The sequence below is a fragment of the Mizuhopecten yessoensis genome, unplaced genomic scaffold (assembly GCF_002113885.1).
Source record: "Mizuhopecten yessoensis strain PY_sf001 unplaced genomic scaffold, ASM211388v2 scaffold2101, whole genome shotgun sequence".
NCBI lineage: Eukaryota > Metazoa > Mollusca > Bivalvia > Pectinida > Pectinidae > Mizuhopecten > Mizuhopecten yessoensis.
This window is the reverse complement of record NW_018404378.1, coordinates 10,510-31,621: the sequence shown is the minus strand read 5'-3', so window position 1 is coordinate 31,621 and position 21,112 is coordinate 10,510. Positions and strand designations below refer to the sequence as shown.

The 21,112-nt window shown below is 35.5% G+C and overlaps 1 protein-coding gene across 1 annotated transcript; it reads left to right on the top strand.

The window, feature by feature from the left end:
* Nucleotides 1–7,487: 7,487 nt before the first annotated feature.
* Nucleotides 7,488–20,909, top strand: LOC110445188 (beta-1,3-galactosyl-O-glycosyl-glycoprotein beta-1,6-N-acetylglucosaminyltransferase-like). Its single transcript, XM_021489665.1, has 4 exons — nt 7,488–7,845; nt 14,184–14,956; nt 16,014–16,240; nt 18,666–20,909. Exons 2-4 carry the CDS (start codon nt 14,196–14,198, stop codon nt 18,992–18,994), a joined length of 1,317 nt encoding a protein of 438 aa, XP_021345340.1. The 5' UTR covers nt 7,488–7,845; nt 14,184–14,195; the 3' UTR covers nt 18,995–20,909.
* The last annotated feature ends 203 nt before the right edge of the window (nt 20,910–21,112 follow it).

The following is a 21,112-nucleotide window of genomic DNA, read 5'->3' as shown; positions in this document are numbered from 1 at the left end:
AAACAAGCCAACCTATTGTTGTTATAATGAGTTATTGCTCGATTCCCCTACACCTTCAGTACAACCAATCTGTGAAGGTTTCTGACTCGGTCATGGCACTCCTACAGTACAACCAATCTGTGAAGGTGTCTGACTCGGTCACGGCCCTCCTACAGTACAACCAATCTGTGAAGGTTTCTGATTCGGTCACGGCACTCCTACAGTACAACCAATCTGTGAAGGTTTCTGATTCGGTCACGGCACTCCTACAGAACAACCAATCTGTGAAGGTTTCTGACTCGGTCACGACAAACAATCTGTGAAGGTGTCTGACTCGGTCACGGCACTCCTACAGTACAACCAATCTGTGAAGGTTTCTGACTCGGTCACGGCACTCCTACAGTACAACCAATCTGTGCAGGTTTCTGACTCGGTCACGGCACTCCTACAGTACAAAACAATCTGTGAAGGTTTCTGACTCGGTCACGGCACTCCTACAGTACAACCAATATGTGAAGGTTTCTGACTCCTACAGTACAACCAATCTGTGAAGGTGTCTGACTCGGTCAAGGCACTCCTACAGTACAACCAATCTGTGAAGGTTTCTGACTCGGTCACGGCACTCCTACAGTACAACTGTCAAAATGGTGGTCAGGCCCGTGGTCAACAACAGTGTTACCCTGGAGCTTATTTATCAGGAGTAGAACTGGGTAAGTCTGCTATTTAACAACATATGTTTCCATGAACAGATTTCCGAGACGGAAGGACAGACTTTTCGAAATTATTAGTTGTGCAAATGCTATTGGGATGGGGTGGATGTCTTAAACTGAAGAAAAAGATATATGCTCGAAATCCTTTTCGAGCATATATCTAATATGAAATTTTGCCATCATAAAAATAAAATATCGACCTTTTTTTCAAATCAACGCTGTCTGTTGATCTATATGAGTAACGTCTCTTTCCAAATTGAGTGAAAATGAACAGGACGTACAAAAATCAGATTTCAGTATGTGGTGAGATTCTGAAAAGAAAGAAAAATGAAAATGGGGATGGGGGACCGGTAGTTACTGGGTTTATTCCCTGCATCGAAGCCCACATTGGAGACGCGAAGCTGGGGTTGAGGTTTTGGAGGGGGGCATCCCAAGGTAAAAATGAAATCTAGGAGGTTCTGTTTCAAGTCAGATCGGAGTGGCATAGGATATGACTAGTTCCGTACAAATTTAATGAATGCGACAATACTAAAAGCCCGTATAAGAGAGTTGGCGTTTCCAAAATTTGCAGAAATGTATGATACCTGTTGACACCACGTAACATTGTATGTTATTGTAACATGGCGACAATAAACGTTCATTGTTTGTTTTTGTAACCATGGCGACAATATACGTTCATTGTATGATATCGCAACCATGGCGACAGTAGATGTTTATTGAATGATATTGTAACCATGGCGACAACAGATGGAGGATAAGTTTTATAATATTGAGAATGTATTCTCTGGACAACTGCTTTTTAGGTCAGTCGGATATTTTACCGGTTTCTGTATCTCGTTCAAAAAAGTTTCTTTTGATCTCTTTTTGTAGATTCATAAGGATGATCGAGTTACCTCCCCTACTCTAATAATGTGACAGAGTTTCAGGAATGCTTTCATTTAAGATAATAAAATTAATGTGTAAAGGTCATATTTGATGATGTTTTTATGCAATAAATGTTAAAACACGAAGGAAAAGTCACATGGTATCGTATCATTACTGGGGAACTAATGCATTGGACAAATGTGGGACGTAAAAAAAACCTACACATATGAAAAGTTCTTCGAATGTTCCAGCAAGGTCATTATACACTCCACTTACCCTTCGGAGTGTATACGAAGCGAACAACCCTGTGGAGTGTATACGAAGCGAACAACCCTGTGGAGTGTATATACGAAGCGAATACTTGGCTAGCGATGATGCATCAAGGTTTGCGTTTCATGATTTGAAATCAAGAATTTGTTAAAAAAAAATCACTTGCTTATAGACACAATAATACATATTAAAATAACACAAGCAATTCTTTGTTTAGGAGGGTTGGGGTGAGTTGAGGATGTAAATCGTGTATATATGTTATTTTTACGGAATGGATGATTCTTTTATAAGTGTATGTACTTTTGTGATTTCCTGTAGATCTCAGCTCAAAAGAAAAGTACTTAGTATTAACAAAATACCCCCACCCCCCATTTCAAAAAGAAAAAGTTAGGAACCGTTACATTAGCGCATTTCACAATTATTTTATGGGTTTTTTAGCAAAAAAAAGGTCCAAATGTTTTTCCGCATCGCTTCGCTCGACGAAATTTTTTATTCTACGCCCCCTCTTTCAAATATCCTAGAAACGCCCCTGAACTTAACGGTTTTATTAGCTGAATTCGTGATTGATCATTTTATAATTTTATCATCTCATCATGGTATTTTTTTCTTTAGCGCAACTGAATTACTTCGTATGTGTTAATGGACCCTTCAGAATGTAATGACACCTATTATTTTGTGCTAAAGTAATTACATGTATCATCCGTTACTTGGTCAAGTTCCAGGTTTTTAAGCGTGTAACAGACACTTTCCAATTCAGAAGATCAACATATTCCAAGTATTTATTGATATTGTTAAAATAGTAACGAATTCATCTTAGGTTTATTTTCTGTACTTTTCAGCATAATGAAAATTAAGAAATCTTGAATCATATCTTGACAAAATTGAATTCCGAAATTCTAAGGCCAAACATCTTTTTTCTAGTTTGGGTATGTTTATTTCGACTTCGCTTACATGTATCCCTTATATCTCCTTTAAGATATAACAGTTTATATAACTATTTTGTCATGTATATAATAAGCGATGTCGATTTATACACAATTGACCCCTGTCGGTTTGAGAAAGGAATATTCCTACTGTACCCCACTGCACGTTATCGCGTGATGCGACTTAAATCGGTTTTCCATTCTGTGGGCAATACTAAGGGGCAATTTATTTGCTGCCGGCATTGTGGGGATGTTATCCCAAACAAAGAGTCACAGGGAAAGGAATGTCCATAGCTTATAATTCTATTATATCCTCTTCTACAGATTTCGTTTACCTTAATTAACTTTTGATAAACGACGCATGGAAGTACTTAACCTCGGTATATTGAAGGTGTTCAAAGAAATTATCGATTTACTTTTAGTGCGACGACTTGTATCAGTAACACGGCTGTCAGTGTATCTCCGGCCTTACAAGGTACGTTCTGTGTGTGCTAATGGCATCTGGGAGCTGACTATCTCTACCGGTGATGCGACAATGGCCGCTTAATAGTGTCCTCGACCTACACCCCATCCGGTCACGTGATTCTTAAAGTAAGCTTAAAGGGGCTGCCTATTAGAGACATTTTATGAAAGAGGCAATCATTTTATCACTGTTTGGTATGCAAATGCGGAAAGATACGAAAATCCTCAATTCTGCTGCGATTTCTACATAAGTCGCCTTATATGACCATGCAGTGGATTCGAGCAGACAAATTCTTTACTTTTATTTCTTAACAGGCAATGGACTTGCTTGTTAAGAATAGGATAAAACATGTACCACGCGGTGATTTAGCTAATTATTACGGTGATGTATCATGATATAGCTACATTATTTAGCCGACAATAAAATATACACATAAGTATATTTCATTTTTATTTTTAAGCATATCGTAGTGACAGATAATCTGGATTATCGGCTTATTGGCCTTCGGTGAAAAAATACGTTCCTGCTGTCTATAAAAGGAGGGATTTGTAGATGAATCACACTGGTGTTGTATAAAAAGATATAAAATACGTCCTTTAGTTGAACTGAAGGTTTGAGGATACATATTTTTGGTCATTTATGGACTGTTTAACGGTCTGCTGATACCCCGCTATCTACTAATAAAAGAGCACTACTTCCGAGTTGTCGACTGTGTCTCTACCATGGGCATACGATCATAGTTTCAATGTATGGAGAAAATACTGGTGTCGTGTAATTATTTAAACATTCCATTTGCTCTATATGACCTCGCTACGATAGCTGACAGTATATAAGTGGTACAAAGATTGTCCATGGCGGAGGAGAAATCGTCAGTGAGGAACAGGCAGGCAGTGAATGGTTCAATATTAACCGTCATTTTACAACGTGGAGGACGTTCCATAGTGGTGACTGATATTCAAAAAAAAAAGTATTTGCCTGTTTTGTTAATTTTAACAAGGCTTTTTGACTCGGTATGGAGAAAAGGTTTGCTCTATAAGTTAGCTAGGTATGGTCTCCCCCTTTGTTCAAGTTATATGTAAATGATCTTCCTGATCTTTTAAAAAATGATCCTTTAAAGCTTGTCGACTCGGAAATAGGTTGCCTTATGTTCGCAGATGATCTGGTAATATTGTCTGAAACAGCCGAGGGATTACAAAAATCATTAAATGACTTTTAAACAAATTGCAATAGACGGAAACTTTCAATAAATATCCAGAAACCTAAAGCAATGCTATTCAAATCAACAAACAATGTTATTAAAAACTACAAATTTAATATTGGTAACTATAATATAGACATAACTAAAGAATATACATATTTTGGTAACCTGATAAATACAGCAGGTAAATTTACACCGTCTGTAAAAGGAATTGTCCAACAAAGGTCTAAAAGTTCTTCAATAAAAGAAATATGCAGAAAATATCACAAACTTTCCAGTAGATGCCCAGTGTAAACTCGTTCAATCCTTTGTAAAACCTGTCCTGCCATATAATGCAGAAGTATGGTACATGGATTTATACCAAAATATGTTAAGCAGAAAAATCAGATCAGGTAATAGAAATAAGCAGTTTGATTAATTCTCCTTTACTGATAAATCTCCTTTTGAGCAAGTACATTTGAAATTCTGTAAACATGCGCTAGGGATGAGGAAAAGAGCAGTAAATCTAGGCTCCAGAGCAGAGCTGTGACATTATCCTATTGAAACCCTTATAAACACTCAAGCATGTGGCTATTTAAGTAGAATACTACAAGATTCAGACAATTTAAACCCTTTAATAAAGGAGGACTATCTATTAAATAAAACCTTAACATGAAAATGGCACATGCACCTGGTTTAGTTATGTTAATGGTATGACATTAGACAATGATTTACATCAAGGTATACAGGATCCGGACGCATTGTACAGTAATAAACAACTTAAAATTAAAACCAAGCAAAATATATAAAAGAAATATGTGATAAGATTCTTTAATAAACTAAAATAATTAAACGAGAGTTATACATTATTTATGTATAAAGACTTAAAGATGGAATATGTCCCTGAAAAATACCTTAACATTAATAGTAGCAATTTAAGGAAAATGTTTAAATGTGAAAATTGCTAAAATTCGGTTGTAATCGAATACGTTGAATATTGAAACGGGTAGATTTCATGGTTTAGAGAAAAAAGATAGAATTTGTATATATTGTAACACTGGCGATATTAAAGACGAAAATCCTTTTATTATTAGATGTAGTCATCATACTGATTTAAGAAACCGTTTCATTAAAAACAATTATCATAAAAAAATAGTATGGCAAAATTTCAGATTTGATGACAACAACAAAAATAAAGAACTTTCTAATTTAGCCAAATATCTGAACCAATGTCAAAAAAAGGAGATGCAATACTGCTTAAGATCAAAGGAATCACTCTCTACACTTTCTCTGTGATTTTATCGTGTATGTATGGTCGGAAGTTTGTATTCTCTGTACTCCTATACATATATATATACTGTATAATTTGCACTGTATATATGCACTGAACTGATAAACCGCAAGGTTTAAGGTAATAAAGAAAGAATGAACTTCATTTCGTTTATGTGAACACAAGCTGGAGCTAACCATGGGACGTCTCAAAAATATACAAAGAGACTAGAGTGGTGTGTTAGCAAATGAAGCACAACCCCTTTTCACTGTCCCCTTAATGAATCTGTCAGAAAAGAATATTTCCAAAAATGCATTCCTAATCACAATGATGTTACCTTAGATATTAATTATTTGACCTCAATATTAACTACAAACAACTCACAGTTTATACTGGACTCTTCCTTGAATGAATGAATTAAACAGTCTCTAGAACTGAGGAGAATGGGCTTGCTGACAGTATAAGGTATGGTCTTTGCAGCTGAAAATGTTAAAATAAAATTTTCTATTTGAAGCTATGTTAATTTTATTCATGCTAATGTATATTAGAAATATAAGCAATCACTTTGCGACTTTTCCACATGTACATGTCTATGTATATATATTTCACTGTGTTTTACTATTTTGCCTTCAAACTACTTTGTAGTTACAAATGTGCAAATACATTTTGAAATTGAATTTGAATTTTGATATCGTCTGTGGATTTGGTTACCAAGTGAAAACATTTGTATAAAGTGTATGGTAGCTCGTCTTTTAACTTTGTTGCCTGCGAAAAGACTTCCAGCAACAAACCGAGAAAACGAATACACTCAATGTCATATATAAGCCGCCATACACATAGTTTGAGCAATTCTACACGGAGTCTACTTTCTGACTATTTATACACAGTAGGTTATATATTGTAGCACTGTCTGCAATTGTTAATTCTGTCCATGTGAGTATCGACATTCAGGTCTACTAGGAATGGACGTATAAATCATCATTTTAACTGAATTGTAGGGTTTTATAGACCTAATATATATTGTACAAATATAATGTTTGGTGACACACAATGATAAAAATATATTAATATATATATATCGTAGCACTTTATTCATAGGAAAATATGTATTGTAACAAACAAAAACTTTAGGCACATGCCTTGGAGTTCTGTCCCCTGGCCGGGACATACCAAAGTCCCAAAAAATTGTAGTTGTTATTCCCTGCCCAACGTTCAGCATTTATGGCAATAACTGGTTCACCCGTTGTCAGTATAATGTGACCGGGAGTAATACTGGATGCCTTCGGCATGGCATTTCAGTGAGATAGCACTATAAAGATGGCATCAGATCCGCGCTCTCACAATGTGGCAAGAACTCCAAAATACCCTGTCTCCTGCATACACACACGCAAGCACGCATACACTACACACATGGAGGCACGTCCTTAAATGACCTTAGCTGTTAATAGGACGTTAAACAAAAGTAAACCAAACTACACCAAATCCAACACCTAGTTATCTTGTATAAGTTAGTTTAAGTGTAGATATAGAATACATGATAATCGATTATTATTAAAATTGTATGAGTTATTTTCCATTAAACAACCTTAATGAATGTCCACCCATTAAATGTATATACACGTGTACATAGTCCAGTAAATGTGGAGTTGACGACATCATACCCTGTTTTAGATCTTAAGCTGACGATGTAACGTCACCTGGTCGTCGGCTCATAAGGTATGAAAGATTATCTTTAATCTGTTTCATTCATGCAGTACTTATCAGTGCTGGGTTCTGGGTGAAAAGAGCACTGGTGAGTTTTAATCTATTTCGTACATTTATCAACGTTACTGTCACCATGTCTCACCGGGGTTATAATCAGCTTCTCACGTAGACAAGTCCACAGGGACCTGATAATTTGTTACAGCTATGTTTTTACCTAAACTAATGTTTTTAGGGTAATTTTATACGTTTTCGTGGTTTATATTAACTTTCGGTAAATACATGATCAGTGGGGATGGTATTTTTACCGAAAGTTGATCTACCCTCTTAAACGTAAACAATTACTCTGAACACCTTAGTTGATGTCCAAACATAGCTGTAACAAATTTTCAGGTCCCTGTGGACAGATGTACATCGCCATCTATAGAACTGGTAAAGCAATCTATCGCGGCGGAACTAGTGTTATTTTCATCCTGTGCTGAGACCAGGTAAGTGACTTTAATATTAAAGGTCATTGTCGTCAGTATGTTTGATATTTTCTTCTCAATCTCCGTCCCTCTGTAAAGACGTGATGATTTGTTGAAATATTAATGTTCAGCTGAAATTTATATGTAATACAATAAGTATTATGATATAAATTCATCGCGTTATTTATCAACGCAAAACGTATGAACGCTTGAATAAGAAATACTCCACAGAGACCAGAACTACTCCACAGAGACCAGAAATACTCCACAGAGACCAGAAATATTCCAGAGACCAGAAATGCTCCACAGAGACCAGAACTACTCCACAGAGACCAGAAATACTCCACAGAGACCAGAAATACTCCACAGAGACCAGAACTACTTTAACGCTTTTTGTTCTTATTTTTTCAACAAATAATAATCATATTTATTCAGGTAAATTGCAGATATTACACGTATATCACATTTTCCAATTTGGACATAAATATATATTTAGCACAGATGCTATTTAAGTCATTTATGCCATAGAACTAGTAATCAGCCAGGTGTTAAAACTGGACTGGATTCTAGACACTGAATGGTAAAATATCTTGCCTAGACTTGTCTATCTATCTGTTTGTCTGTCTGTTCGCATTACCAAAGGTATATGTACACGTATAATACAATATGTATATTTGATAATATATATGGAGAGATCCATGTGGGTAAGTGAACAATCCACGTGTGTCACACATACAATATAACATAAACATTGAATTGTAAATACATGTTCATGTATGGTCAGTGTATACAGTTGTACATGTGTGTAATACGTATCACTGTCTACATATTTTTTTAAAACTATATTTAACAATAAATCAATTGTGTCTTATTAGCTAGTCTGTCTGTCTGTCTGTCTATCTGTCTTGTTTAAAACTGTTGATAATCCAAAGCCCGTTTGTGTTACATGTACATATGTTGTTTTAGTGTACTATCATCGTAAGATTACACATGTATCACAATATTTTGTTGATATGAGGTCACAACCAACCATCACACCATTCCTTCAGTTCCATGTATGCTTCATAAACGTTAGTTGTTTAATTGTATAAATATGAAATGTGGAATTTTTTGTACAGATGTTTGTATACACATACCAAACAGATGCAGTGTCTTGTATGTTTAACAGACGAAATATGGATGTTTTGATACCATTCGGAACACCTCGCCCCGATTCCAGTTCCTTCCAACGTAGATGACCGTATCGGCCGAGAAGTTCCGAGTGGTTTTGATACAGGAAACCTATTTACATGAGAAAACAAGTATACAGACTAGCAAAATTGTATATAGCATGAACATAGAATGCATCAATACATTCTATTAGTTTTTGAAATATCTCTCTTCAGACTTTATTTATCGTTTTGTTATCCTAAACGTGAAATTTTCTTTAACCCATATAACTATTTTTATAATATTCATTGTGTATATATACGTAAATATCGAATTGTTCTTCTCATATTGGAGGATCAGTCATTTGTAATGCTCAAAAACGTCTTGTTTCTTTTGATACGTTCAAGTACATGGACGTGTTTATTTTTTTTCCTACTTTTTTCCATTTTTGTATATTTTTTCATATGTTAGTTGTATATAGCATACCCAGTGTACCCCATATCAGTTTCAAAAAGTTGTATACGAGTCCCTTTGCCTTACTCTCTGCATTTACCACTACTGGTTTTAATTTCAAAATCGCAAAATGCTATTGATTTAGTGTTGTACAGAGTGGCAATAGGGACATACTACCTAAAAATGCATGGCGGTTTAATATCATATGTATGTAAATGCACACTTTTTGATATATTATTTTTTGTCTTTCTGTTGCTTGGTAATCGAAAACTTCTTGCACTTATTCGGCAAGCAATGATAATTATCCGCCGTAACCAGAAATGTCTTCTGGAAAACCCCTACTATACTGTTATATTGATATTACTCTTAAGCAATGATATTGAAACAAATCCCGGGCCCGAATTAGGACAGAAAGAGTTGTCTTTCTTCCATCTAAATGTAAGAAGTATTCTGATATCGAAGATAATGTACCAAACTCTGATCTTTTGATTGAAAGTTCCTCAGAGCCACTCCGAATAGATAGAAACTGTTTTGGTGGTGGTGTAATGATCTACATAGCCGAAGATGTTCATTTTAAACGTCGACACGATTTAGAATTTAACGGCGGTGAAATCATATGGATTGAACTGAATTATACTTGTAGCTCATAACTTATCTGTACTGTGTACCGTCCTGAAGGTTCCAATATACCTTTTTGGGACAAATTCCAGACCTCCATGGAGACGGCTTTTAACTATAGTACCAATATCATCATACTTGGCGATATTAATATTGATCTGTTTACAGTTCCAAACCATAGACTTAATGATATTATTATTCTTTTTAACTTAACCAATGTAATATATGAGCCTACCAGGGTTACTTCGAATACACAGACTCTGATTGATCCTATATTTGTAAGCGATACTGTTCATGTTCTAGAATCTTCTGTTACACCTGTTGAAAATAGAATAAGTGACCACTCTGCCACACATGTTGCTATTAAATTACCAGGTAAAAGTACGAATACATACAAGCGTGATGTATGGATTTATAAAGATGCTGATTATGATAAGTTTAATAATCTGATTAGGAATTTTTCGTGGTGGGAACATTTTGAAAATTGTAATAAAGATAAAGGTTGTGATATTTTTACTTCATCATTTCTCGAGTTTGCTAATCTATGCATACGAAAAAAACAAATAACTGTTAGGAAGAATGATAAACCCTGGTTTGATTCAGAATTACGGAGGGAAATCAGAAAAAGGGATAGGTTACACAAACAAGCACGTAGATTTAATCGTCCATGCGACGAACTGAAATTCAGGCAACAGAGAAACAAAGTAAACAATATGAAGAAGTATGCTAAAACATCGTTTTTTGAAAATATTAACGGAATTATTGATAACTTTGCCTTGAATGATTCTAAACAATATTGGAAACTTATGCATCGACTTATTGGTAAAACAGCTAAATCAGAATCAATTCCCTCATTATATGACAGTGATACAGGTGAGTTTGTGTTTGCTGATAAAGAAAAAACAGATTTACTCAATAAGTTTTTTTGTTCCATTGCTAATAATATTGATGAACCCACTATCATCCCAGAATTTCCTTCAAGATGCCCTAGTTCAATTGAAAATATTATTTTCTCTGTAACTGAAATAAAGGATATTCTTTTAACTTTGAAGCTAAACAAAGCTACCGGAAAAGATCAAATTAGTCATGCAATGTTACAAAATACTGCAGAAAGTGTTTGTATACCTCTCCAATTGCTTTTTAATTTATCTCTAAGTCAATGTAAGTTTCCAAGTCAGTGTAAAACAGCTATAGTCATATCTTTATTTTAAAAAGGTGAGCGTTTTCTTTCTTCTAATTACAGACCTATTTCTCTTCTTAGTACTGTCAGTAAAGTGCTTGAACGAGTAATCTACAAACATTTATTTAATTTTGTCATCGATAACAACCTCCTGTATAAACACCAGTCAGACTTTGTTCCAGGTCATTCTACTGTTACACAATTACTAGAGATTTATTATAATATTCGTTTATCATTAGAAAATAAGCGCCAAACATGTATGGTATTTTTTGACATTTCAAAAGCTTTCGATAGAGTTTGGCATGATGGCTTAATGAAACAAATTAAAGCATATGGTCTTAGAAACAATATTTATAATTGGTTGAGAGATTATTTAAGTGGTAGAAATCAAATGGTATGTTTACGTGAAGCTTTTTCTTACACAGGATATGTAAATGCTGGTGTACCACAAGGTTCTGTTTTAGGACCATTTCTATTTTTGTTATATACTAATGATATTTGTGAAAATGTAGTTTCATTGTCAAGAATGTTTGCTGACGACACTTCACTCGCATATTCTTCAAATAATAGTGCAGAAATTGAATATTACATGAACCATGATTTAGCAGTTATTGATCACTGGTCGAAGAAATGGAATGTAAATTTTAATCCTAATAAAACAGACGTAGTTGTTTTTACTGGTTCTTTAGAAAGACTTGATGTTCAGTTGACTTTTAATAACACAACATTGACAAAAAGTGTTACACACAAACACTTAGGGGTAACTTTAAAAGAAAATGGCAAGTAGGAAACACATATCTTGCATATTGTCAGATCAGCCTCTAAACATTTGTCTGTTTTACGAAAATTGAAATTTACTGTGAATAAAGAAATTTTATCAAAAAATTACACATTGATTCATCAGACCTATTTCAGAATATGCGAGTGAAGTGTGGGATCGTTGTAACAATGCAGATTCTGATAAAATAGAAAAAGTCCAACTGGAAGCAGCCAGAATAGTTACAGGTGTGCCTTTATTTGCTAGTAGACAGTCTTTGTATAGTGAAACTGGCTGGGAAAAACTTGAAGACAGACGGAATCAAAAAAAAAGTTATTATTATAAAAAATGTACCATAATTTAGTTCCTTCTTACCTAAACGACGTCGTACCCAATAAAGTAAATGATATTAGCAGATATAATTTAAGAAATGGTCAAGATGATGTATCACCCAAGTGTCGACTAGTTTTGTATGAAAAATCGTTTATCCCCAGTACCCTGAGAATGTGGAATTCATTAGATATCTCAACTAGAACTCTAGAAACAGTGGCAAAATTTAAACATAGCATTTTTAGAAAAAACAAACCTGTAACTAAACTGTCTGTAGGTAACAGAAAATTTAATATAATACTTACTAAACTCCGTCACGTCTGTAGCGCGTTGAATGCAGATATTTTCAAATGTAATTTAGTCTTATCACCAGCATGTAACTGTTCTTTCTCAAAAGAAAACCACTTTCATCATTTTTTTCAGTGTAATATATACAACCAGTGTCGGGATATACTTTTCAGACAATTGTCTAGATATGATATAGTCATTGATCTAGATGTACTGTTGAACGGTTCTATTAATCTGAACCAGACTGATAATGATAATATACGGTTGTTTGTACAAGAATATATCAAAAAACCGAATCGTTTTGCATAATCTGCTTCAGTATCAAATAATAAAGACAAACCATCATTATTAGTCAAATGAAATGTTAAGTAAAAAATTGCGGTTTACATGCAGAAACTGGTTCCAACATTCAGTTGTATCTATTCACTATGCTTTATTATACATGTACATACTTTAATTGTTAGGTATGACATTCATACTATATCTATGCCATTTTAAGTGAAATTCCTTGAACTAGTACTGATATAAGGGAAATGCATATTTCCATCTGTATACATTATTGTTAAGTTTTATAAATATGTATATATAATATTTATGAAATGCTGCCATGTATGTATGTTACCATTTTATAATAGTTTATGGAAGAGCACGTTTCTAAGTTGTTTAACTTGTGTCCAATTCCATTTGATTTTTTTCAAATAAAATATGTTTAAACTTAACTGGATTCGATTAATTTCGGCCTTTACCTGGGATGACCACTCAACCCACTTTGTGGCTTAATTACAATGGGGTCAATCGACACGGACTGACTTTACCTCCATGATGGAGAGTTCAAACGAATAGTGTGCAGTGAATACCTTTATGTTAACTGATAAACCGATGTTTAGATGTTAAGCGGCGGAATGGGTAAACATATTACCCGTCCCTCTGACTGCCTGCAAGTATCAGAGTACTATTTAGCTATGCATCTCGATATTGACTAAAATCCTACTTCACTGACTCGACACATTGTGGCTTATTGAGTTGTTTTCATCGACTTAAAGTCTTAAAGTCAAGACACCAGTCATTTGAACTGCTTGCTTGACAAAGGAAACAGACGTTTTCGAAAGCTTGCAAAATCAATTATGATATAAGTTCTGTTTGAGTTCAAAACAAACTTAACATATTTTGTTCACACCAAACAGACGGATATCATTCCAAATAATAATGTATCGTGTTTTCGATGTCTTCATTTGACGTTAGCTGTTGTGAGAAAGAGACACGCCAATACAAAAAATAGACATACTTTGTCGCTCCATTATATAATATTTGTGCTGTGACCACCTATTGATAAAAATCGTCAGGGTCTAAACTTTGACTCTCTTTTTTTGATATTCACTACGGAATCATCAGTGCTGTACATGTACGAGAGATAGGACAGTTTATCTAAACAACAACGATTCTGTGTCTTTGGTTTTGTTTGTGTTATACGTCCGTATAGTCACTTTAGGACGTGACGGGTTTTGGTGGCGGAGGGATACAGGAGCGCAACACAATGGAACTCAGCTTGTTATATATATTTCAATTATATTTTTCTCTTTTCAGCCACTATGAAACATGCATTTAAGCCAGATGCGGATTGGGTATACCTTTATATGTGCTATATCCCTGACAAGTGTCTGTCTGGGACTTCTGTATCAGATATTGATAACAAGACCAATTCTGAATGGTGATAAAAGTCACTTAATATTACCATCCACAAGCAGACCTAAATCAAACCGACCTGTGTTTTCCTATAGACGAACACGGGTAGACATCAACTGTAGTGCACTATTTGACGGGGTGGAATCGGAGCTGTTATTAGGCGACTCGCGGTGGAATATTACCAGTAAACAATACGTGTCTGATGACGTATACATAGAGGAAACTGTGGATTGTGATTCATTCATAGTGTCACGTGATTACATAACTAGTCCCTTAACAGAGGAAGAGGAACTTTTTTCTATAGCGTATTCACTTGTTGTTTACAAAGATGCAAACCAAGTTGAAAGATTACTACGCACGTTATATCGCCCACAGAACTATTACTGTATACACATGGACGTAAAGTCGTCACCTGTCTTCCGGCGGGCCATTTCCGGTGTAGCAAAGTGTTTTCCTAATGTATTTATATCATCACAGTCGGTTTCTGTCAAAAGAAAGTCATATACAGTACTTCAACCCGACTTAATATGCATGGAATATCTGTGGAAATATAGGAAATGGAAATATCTAATCAACGTCGCCGGTAACGAGTTCCCTCTTCGAACGAATCTGGAAATCGTCCAAATACTGAAGACTTTAAATGGATCTAATCACATTCAAGGAATAATAAAAGCGTAAGTAACAGGCTATTATGGCAGACATTCAATTTCATATGTCAACATTTCATCAAATGTTATCGTAATTGTAAGTTTCGTTCAAACTTAAATATGCCCCACGTGAGGGTGGGTGTTTCTTACGAATGACGAACGAGATAACGGACGCTTACCTTAAGTTATCATGTATGACAACACCCGGATATCACTTACCTTAAGTTAACATGTATGACAACACACGGATATCACTTACCTTAAGTTATCATGTATGACAACACCCGGATATTAGTCTACCTTAAGTTATCATGTATGACAACACCCGGATATTACTCTACCTTAAGTTATCATGTATGACAACACCCGGATATTACTCTACCTTAAGTTATCATGTATGACAACACCCGGATATCACTTACCTTAAGCTATCATGTATGACAACACACGGATATCACTTACCTTAAGTTATCATGTATGACAACACCCGGATATTAGTCTACCTTAAGTTATCATGTATGACAACACCCGGATATCACTTACCTTAAGTTATCATGTATGACAACACCCGGATATCATTGACAAAGGCAGGCGGATTTGATACATTAACATACAGACGATACATGTAGAAACAAAACAGGTATGCGCAAACACTATTGTCCACCTCGAAACAGCGCAAATAATAGCACACACCATTGGAGAAATGATAACCTTAAATCCTACTTTCTATATAGAGTGGATTAACCCAATTTAATAGGGAAAGCAAATTAAAGCTATAAAAATTAAAAATGTGAAGACAACGAATTGCGATTATAAAATGATATATATGAAAATCACATTATATTGGCCATTAAAGGGATTGTATTACTCACTTTCTTGGCTATTAATTGTTTGTGAACAGCAGCGTTTACCAGCTGTCGACAACAGTGGGTCGATAGTATATTTGTGAATTAATATTTTCTGTCTCAGTGATATTTGTAAAAATCAGAATTTTACAAGACAGTAAGTCTGGAATGTTGTAATATTTTGAGCGGAACTTTTGACATGCATTTTACGTTTTGAAAACTGTTTCTATTATATCTAGGGCAAACACAAACAGATGGACGGGAGTTGGGGCGGCCCCTCACAACATCCGTCCAGTAAAGGGATCTATGCACATAGTAGCATCGCGAGGATTCGTGGACTACATCCTACATGACCCGGTAGCTCACGATTTCATGAATTGGACACGACACACGGACTACCCTGAGGAAACGTTCTTCCCTTCTCTGAACTACAACCCCCATCTGAATGTCCCTGGTGGTTTTAAAGGTAAGCTAAACCTTGGCTTACATGGTATTGCCCTTTACTTTCTCACACATACTGTGCGTGGGGAAACAGAATTGTTGTATTTATTGCTACTTTCGTTTCTTTTGTAATGGCTACGTTTCAATTTTACTATTGTCTAATGACGCCAATGTTTTCAATGTATTATCGAGATTCGTATTAAAAGCTTTGTATAACTTATAAAAAGTAATAAACATATCCGTTCCCACCCATGTTTCAGTCGGTTATTATTAATAATTTTCGTCGTTATAGTTTAAACAATACACTGTTTATCGTAAGGACAAATACGTGTGTGTCTTCTCTGACCACCGGTTCCGTTTTCGATAAGTAAACGTATATATTCTGCACCCTAGGAATATGCAATGACACTATCGAAAGCTCGCGTTGAGCTGTTACATTGGTTTCTAGTATAAAGTACTGACCATTCATCGCTAGACTGATAGGTATCATTTGGAAGTTACAGAGACGCTACACCCATCTTGACTGTCTGTTTATTTAACGTTGCGATTCATGTGTTTATTTAAAGTTACGATTCCCGTGTTCAGAAATCAAGACATCATTCTAGTCGACTTGTATCAAGGTGTCCTGACGTATTCCAAGAGTGTAGAAAAGATAAAATGAATCGAGAGCCATTTTCAAAGATACCTTTCCTGTAGAGTTACATTCCGGGTATCCTCAATGAATCATAAGACGCTTATCCTCCCGGAACACCAGGTCTGATATTCCTTAGGGTTTTTCAATGGTCTCTGTGTTGGTCTGTTGTGTATGGCTTGCCCTTGTTTCATTGGTCTCTGTGTTGGTCTGTTGTTTATAGCTTGTCCTTGTTTCAATGGTCTCTGTGTTGGTCTGTTGGGTATGGCTTGCCCTTGTTTCATTGGTCTCTGTGTTGGTCTGTTGTTTATAGTTGCCCTTGTTTCAATGGTCTCTGTGTTGTCTGTAGTTTATAGCTTGTCCTTGTTTCAATGGTCTCTGTGTTGGTCTGTTGTTTATAGCTTGCCCTTGTTTCAATGGTGTCTGTGTTGTCTGTAGTTTATAGCTTGCCCTTGTTTCAATGGTGTCTGTGTTGGTCTGTTGTTGATAGCTTGCCCTTGTTTCATTGGTGTCTGTGTTGTCTGTTGTTTATAGCTTGCCCTTGTTTCAATGGTGTCTGTGTTGTCTGTAGTTTATAGCTTGCCCTTGGTTCAATGGTCTCTGTGTTGGTCTGTTGTTTATAGCTTGCCCTTGTTTCAATGGTCTCTGTGTTGTCTGTAGTTTATAGCTTGCCCTTGTTTCAATGGTCTCTGTGTTGGTCTGTTGTTTATAGCTTGCCCTTGTTTCAATGGTNCTCTGTGTTGGTCTGTTGTTTATAGTTGCCCTTGTTTCAATGGTCTCTGTGTTGGTCTGTTGTTTATAGCTTGTCCTTGTTTCATAGATTTGGAACTGGGATAACGATGTTGTTTCCAATGTGGTATTTTTCTTGCTTTTTTATGTACAAATTTGTCAATGGGTATTGAAATGATAGTAGTAAAACACACAAATCTATGTTATAATGCTGTAAAGCTACTTATGGTATTCCATTTATATATATATATACTGTTTGTTTGTATGGAGTGCATCTGAATATTTTCGCAGCATGTTATTTTTACGATTTTCGTGGTTGATTAAATCCTCGAATTCATGAACGAGTCGCCGTGAATTTTACTTCCTACTCTTCTGCGCTTGTAGTGGATTTATGACTCTAGTTTAAAACAAACACCAAACTGTGAAAGTTGATATCGAGGAAATAGTTCGATAATAGAAACTCCCAAAGATAACAAAAACATTTCATGTTTCACAGTATATCAGGGATTATTTAGTGTAGTGTAAACTTTATTTTTATTTCTTTGATTAATTTGACAATGAAGGAGGTTTCAGAAACAAGTTTTGAACACTTTATAAATCTGTTCCTGAAGGTACATGGACAACAAGGAAGTTTGATTGATGAAACGATTTTAGTTAAAACCCTCCACATAATTGTACATAATAATCTCAATACAGAGTATCTAACGCTTAGTGGGAAATGATAGTTCCTTATCAAATGATAATGATATTTCCTTATCATATGATATTTCCTTATCAACGCCAAAATAGCATAACGTGGAATGCTGATTTCTTGTCAGATCAAGTAGTAAAGTGAGTTTCAGACTTCCTGTCAGATAAATAACCCTATATATATCATTTCGGTGCAAAGTAATGAAATTATTCACATCTCAATGACAATGTTCCTCTTCGACTTGAGCACTTTCAGAATGTACTTCCATTTGGTATTGAAACTGCTATTGGTTGTCTGTGTATTTCCAGCATCGTGCCTTATAGTTACTTGGAAACTAGTAATATTATTTGATATACAGAATGTAATACACTATATAGACATAATTGAATTCTATTTCAGGGAATCTAGAAGAGAATGAACAACACCTGAGATTTTTCGGACGTTTTGTAAACTGGGTTAACTGGATTCACAATACCGATAAATACAAGGCGGACTATGCTTGTTATGGTAAGATCGTACACGGTATATGTATATTCGGAGTACGAGACCTTCCCTTAATCATCACTCGTCCGGAACTGTTCGTCAACAAATTCTACAGATACTATCAGCCCTATGTGATGGACTGTTTGGAGGAACTCTTGTTTAACCGATCAAGAGAGGACTATTTTGATAAACGGACGGTTAACACAGATGTGTATGCCAAACAGTACGGATGGACAGGGCAATAATAATTCACACGAAGTCACATATCCAAGTCTTACTTTCTTTCTTTTTATTGGTTATTTCCTCAACAGGATACAACTGTCTTTTTCTTTCATACTAGACCCGAGATATCCCTCGGGATAAAATATTGAGCAAAAGACCCTCGGCAAAGCCCCGAGTCTCCTGTTCAATCCTTGTCTCACCCTAGGGTTGAGACGAGGGGATTCCCCTATTTATAACAATGGTATGACGTCACTTCAACAATATAATCACGTCACGTCATGTGTCCTGGAATATGTTTTAAAATCAAGAAGGTTTTAACTGGTTACTATACATATGTGTTTACATTTGCTCTGAATTGACATTGTATCACCTTACCAAACAAAATCGAAAGATATCAGATCACAATTCTCACATAATTCCCATTGGTGTAGTGAAATGAACAACATGTTCGTGACGTCATGACTAAATGACGTCGTTCAATTAAGCGTATCACGAAGAAATTGTCGCAATACGCATTCCTCGTGGTAACTCATCCTTCCAGAGAAATTTCAGGCAATATGTTTTGTCAAAAAGAATAGTAACACTATCAAATCTTTTAATATTGAAAGCCTTGAGATTATTTGTGAAGGAAGTGTGAAACTTTCAGGTGTGGATATTGACTTTCTTCTTAAATTTGATGTACATATATCTCGCCTTTGCAGAAATGCTGCTAAACAACTTGCTGTTTTAAAAAGACTGGGAAACAATCTTACAAAGAAAGGAAATATTACAATTTTGAAGTCTTTTATTCTATCAAATTTTAACTATTGTCCACTTTCCTGGCACTTTTGACAAATACTCGAAAAATGGAAAAAGTTCAGGAACGAGCACTTCGTTTTATTGAAAATGATTATGTTTCCCCAGTCATTGATATTCTTAGAAAACGCAAACTTGATTTTTTACATGTAAAACGTATGAAAGATATGGCCTCTGAGGTTTTTAAAATTTTAAGAAAGTATCTTAGCGAATGCTTTCTCTGCCTATAAGTTGGCGAACCACAAAATGGCGTCACTACGGTATGAATGAAAATGCTAGGAGTCGCTGCCAAAGACATTTGCATATGAATGAAATGTGAATGAATGAAATCCATATAAGGAGATATCAGCTACCATATAAGGACAGAAAGTCCATATATAGTCATAGATGGCGTGGGTGTAGAATATGTAGTTCCACGTTAAGCAACTTTCGTAGTATAAGCGATCCCCTAGACACTTGCGTTACCGAACTCATGTGTCAAAAATGGTAATCATTGTGTATGCTATTTCTCAATTTATGTAAAATTTATTGTGGAGAGGGCCTTTGTAATGTTCATATAACTTATGCAATATAATATGTTTAAATCAAATGTGCCACACATAAGTTAATCCACATTCGTCAAGAACATTCTTTACAAACATAATCCACGAAGCGTCACGTTTGGTTTATCAGTATTAAACATATAACTAACTATTTTCACTTAGTGAATATTGACTTAAACTTTTATCGTCGTGTGTTTGTTTTGTTTGGAGTTTAACGCGTCCTTGCACCAGCCATGGTCTTGGGGACGGAGTGGCTTTAGGGAGACACCACCGGAAAGGGGAAGTAGAAAGAAAGAATTAATGTGAAAGTAGACAGGAAACGAAAAAGATCACAAGTGTTCCAATGGGACAACAGATCAATTTGGGTCTCTTACATGTCCTCTTTGAGGAGGAAGAAAATGGCCCTTCGGTGTATCTGTACATAGATATACGTAGTTGTGTTTGTAGACTGTTGCGGCTGATTCTATTATCATGGACGTCGACGCTCCCTATGTATACGCTCACTAGGCTTACAGCCACACCTTTGACTGCTTACAATAAACATATTGACTTTCATGTAGAAGGTGCCATGTTTTGTGCTGTTTTGACTGAAAGGTCACTAAGCAACATCCAATACTCTATTTTGTTAGGATCAAAACATGTGAAAATATTACCAATATGATGATTTCATACCTGGCCAAATCTAACAGTGCTTTGCATCGCACTTGTGAAAAATATTTTGCACACGACCCTAACAGTGACGCACCGGTATAATTGGCTAGATGTGACTCCGGAAGTCTTATTAGTTTCACATATTTTATATCG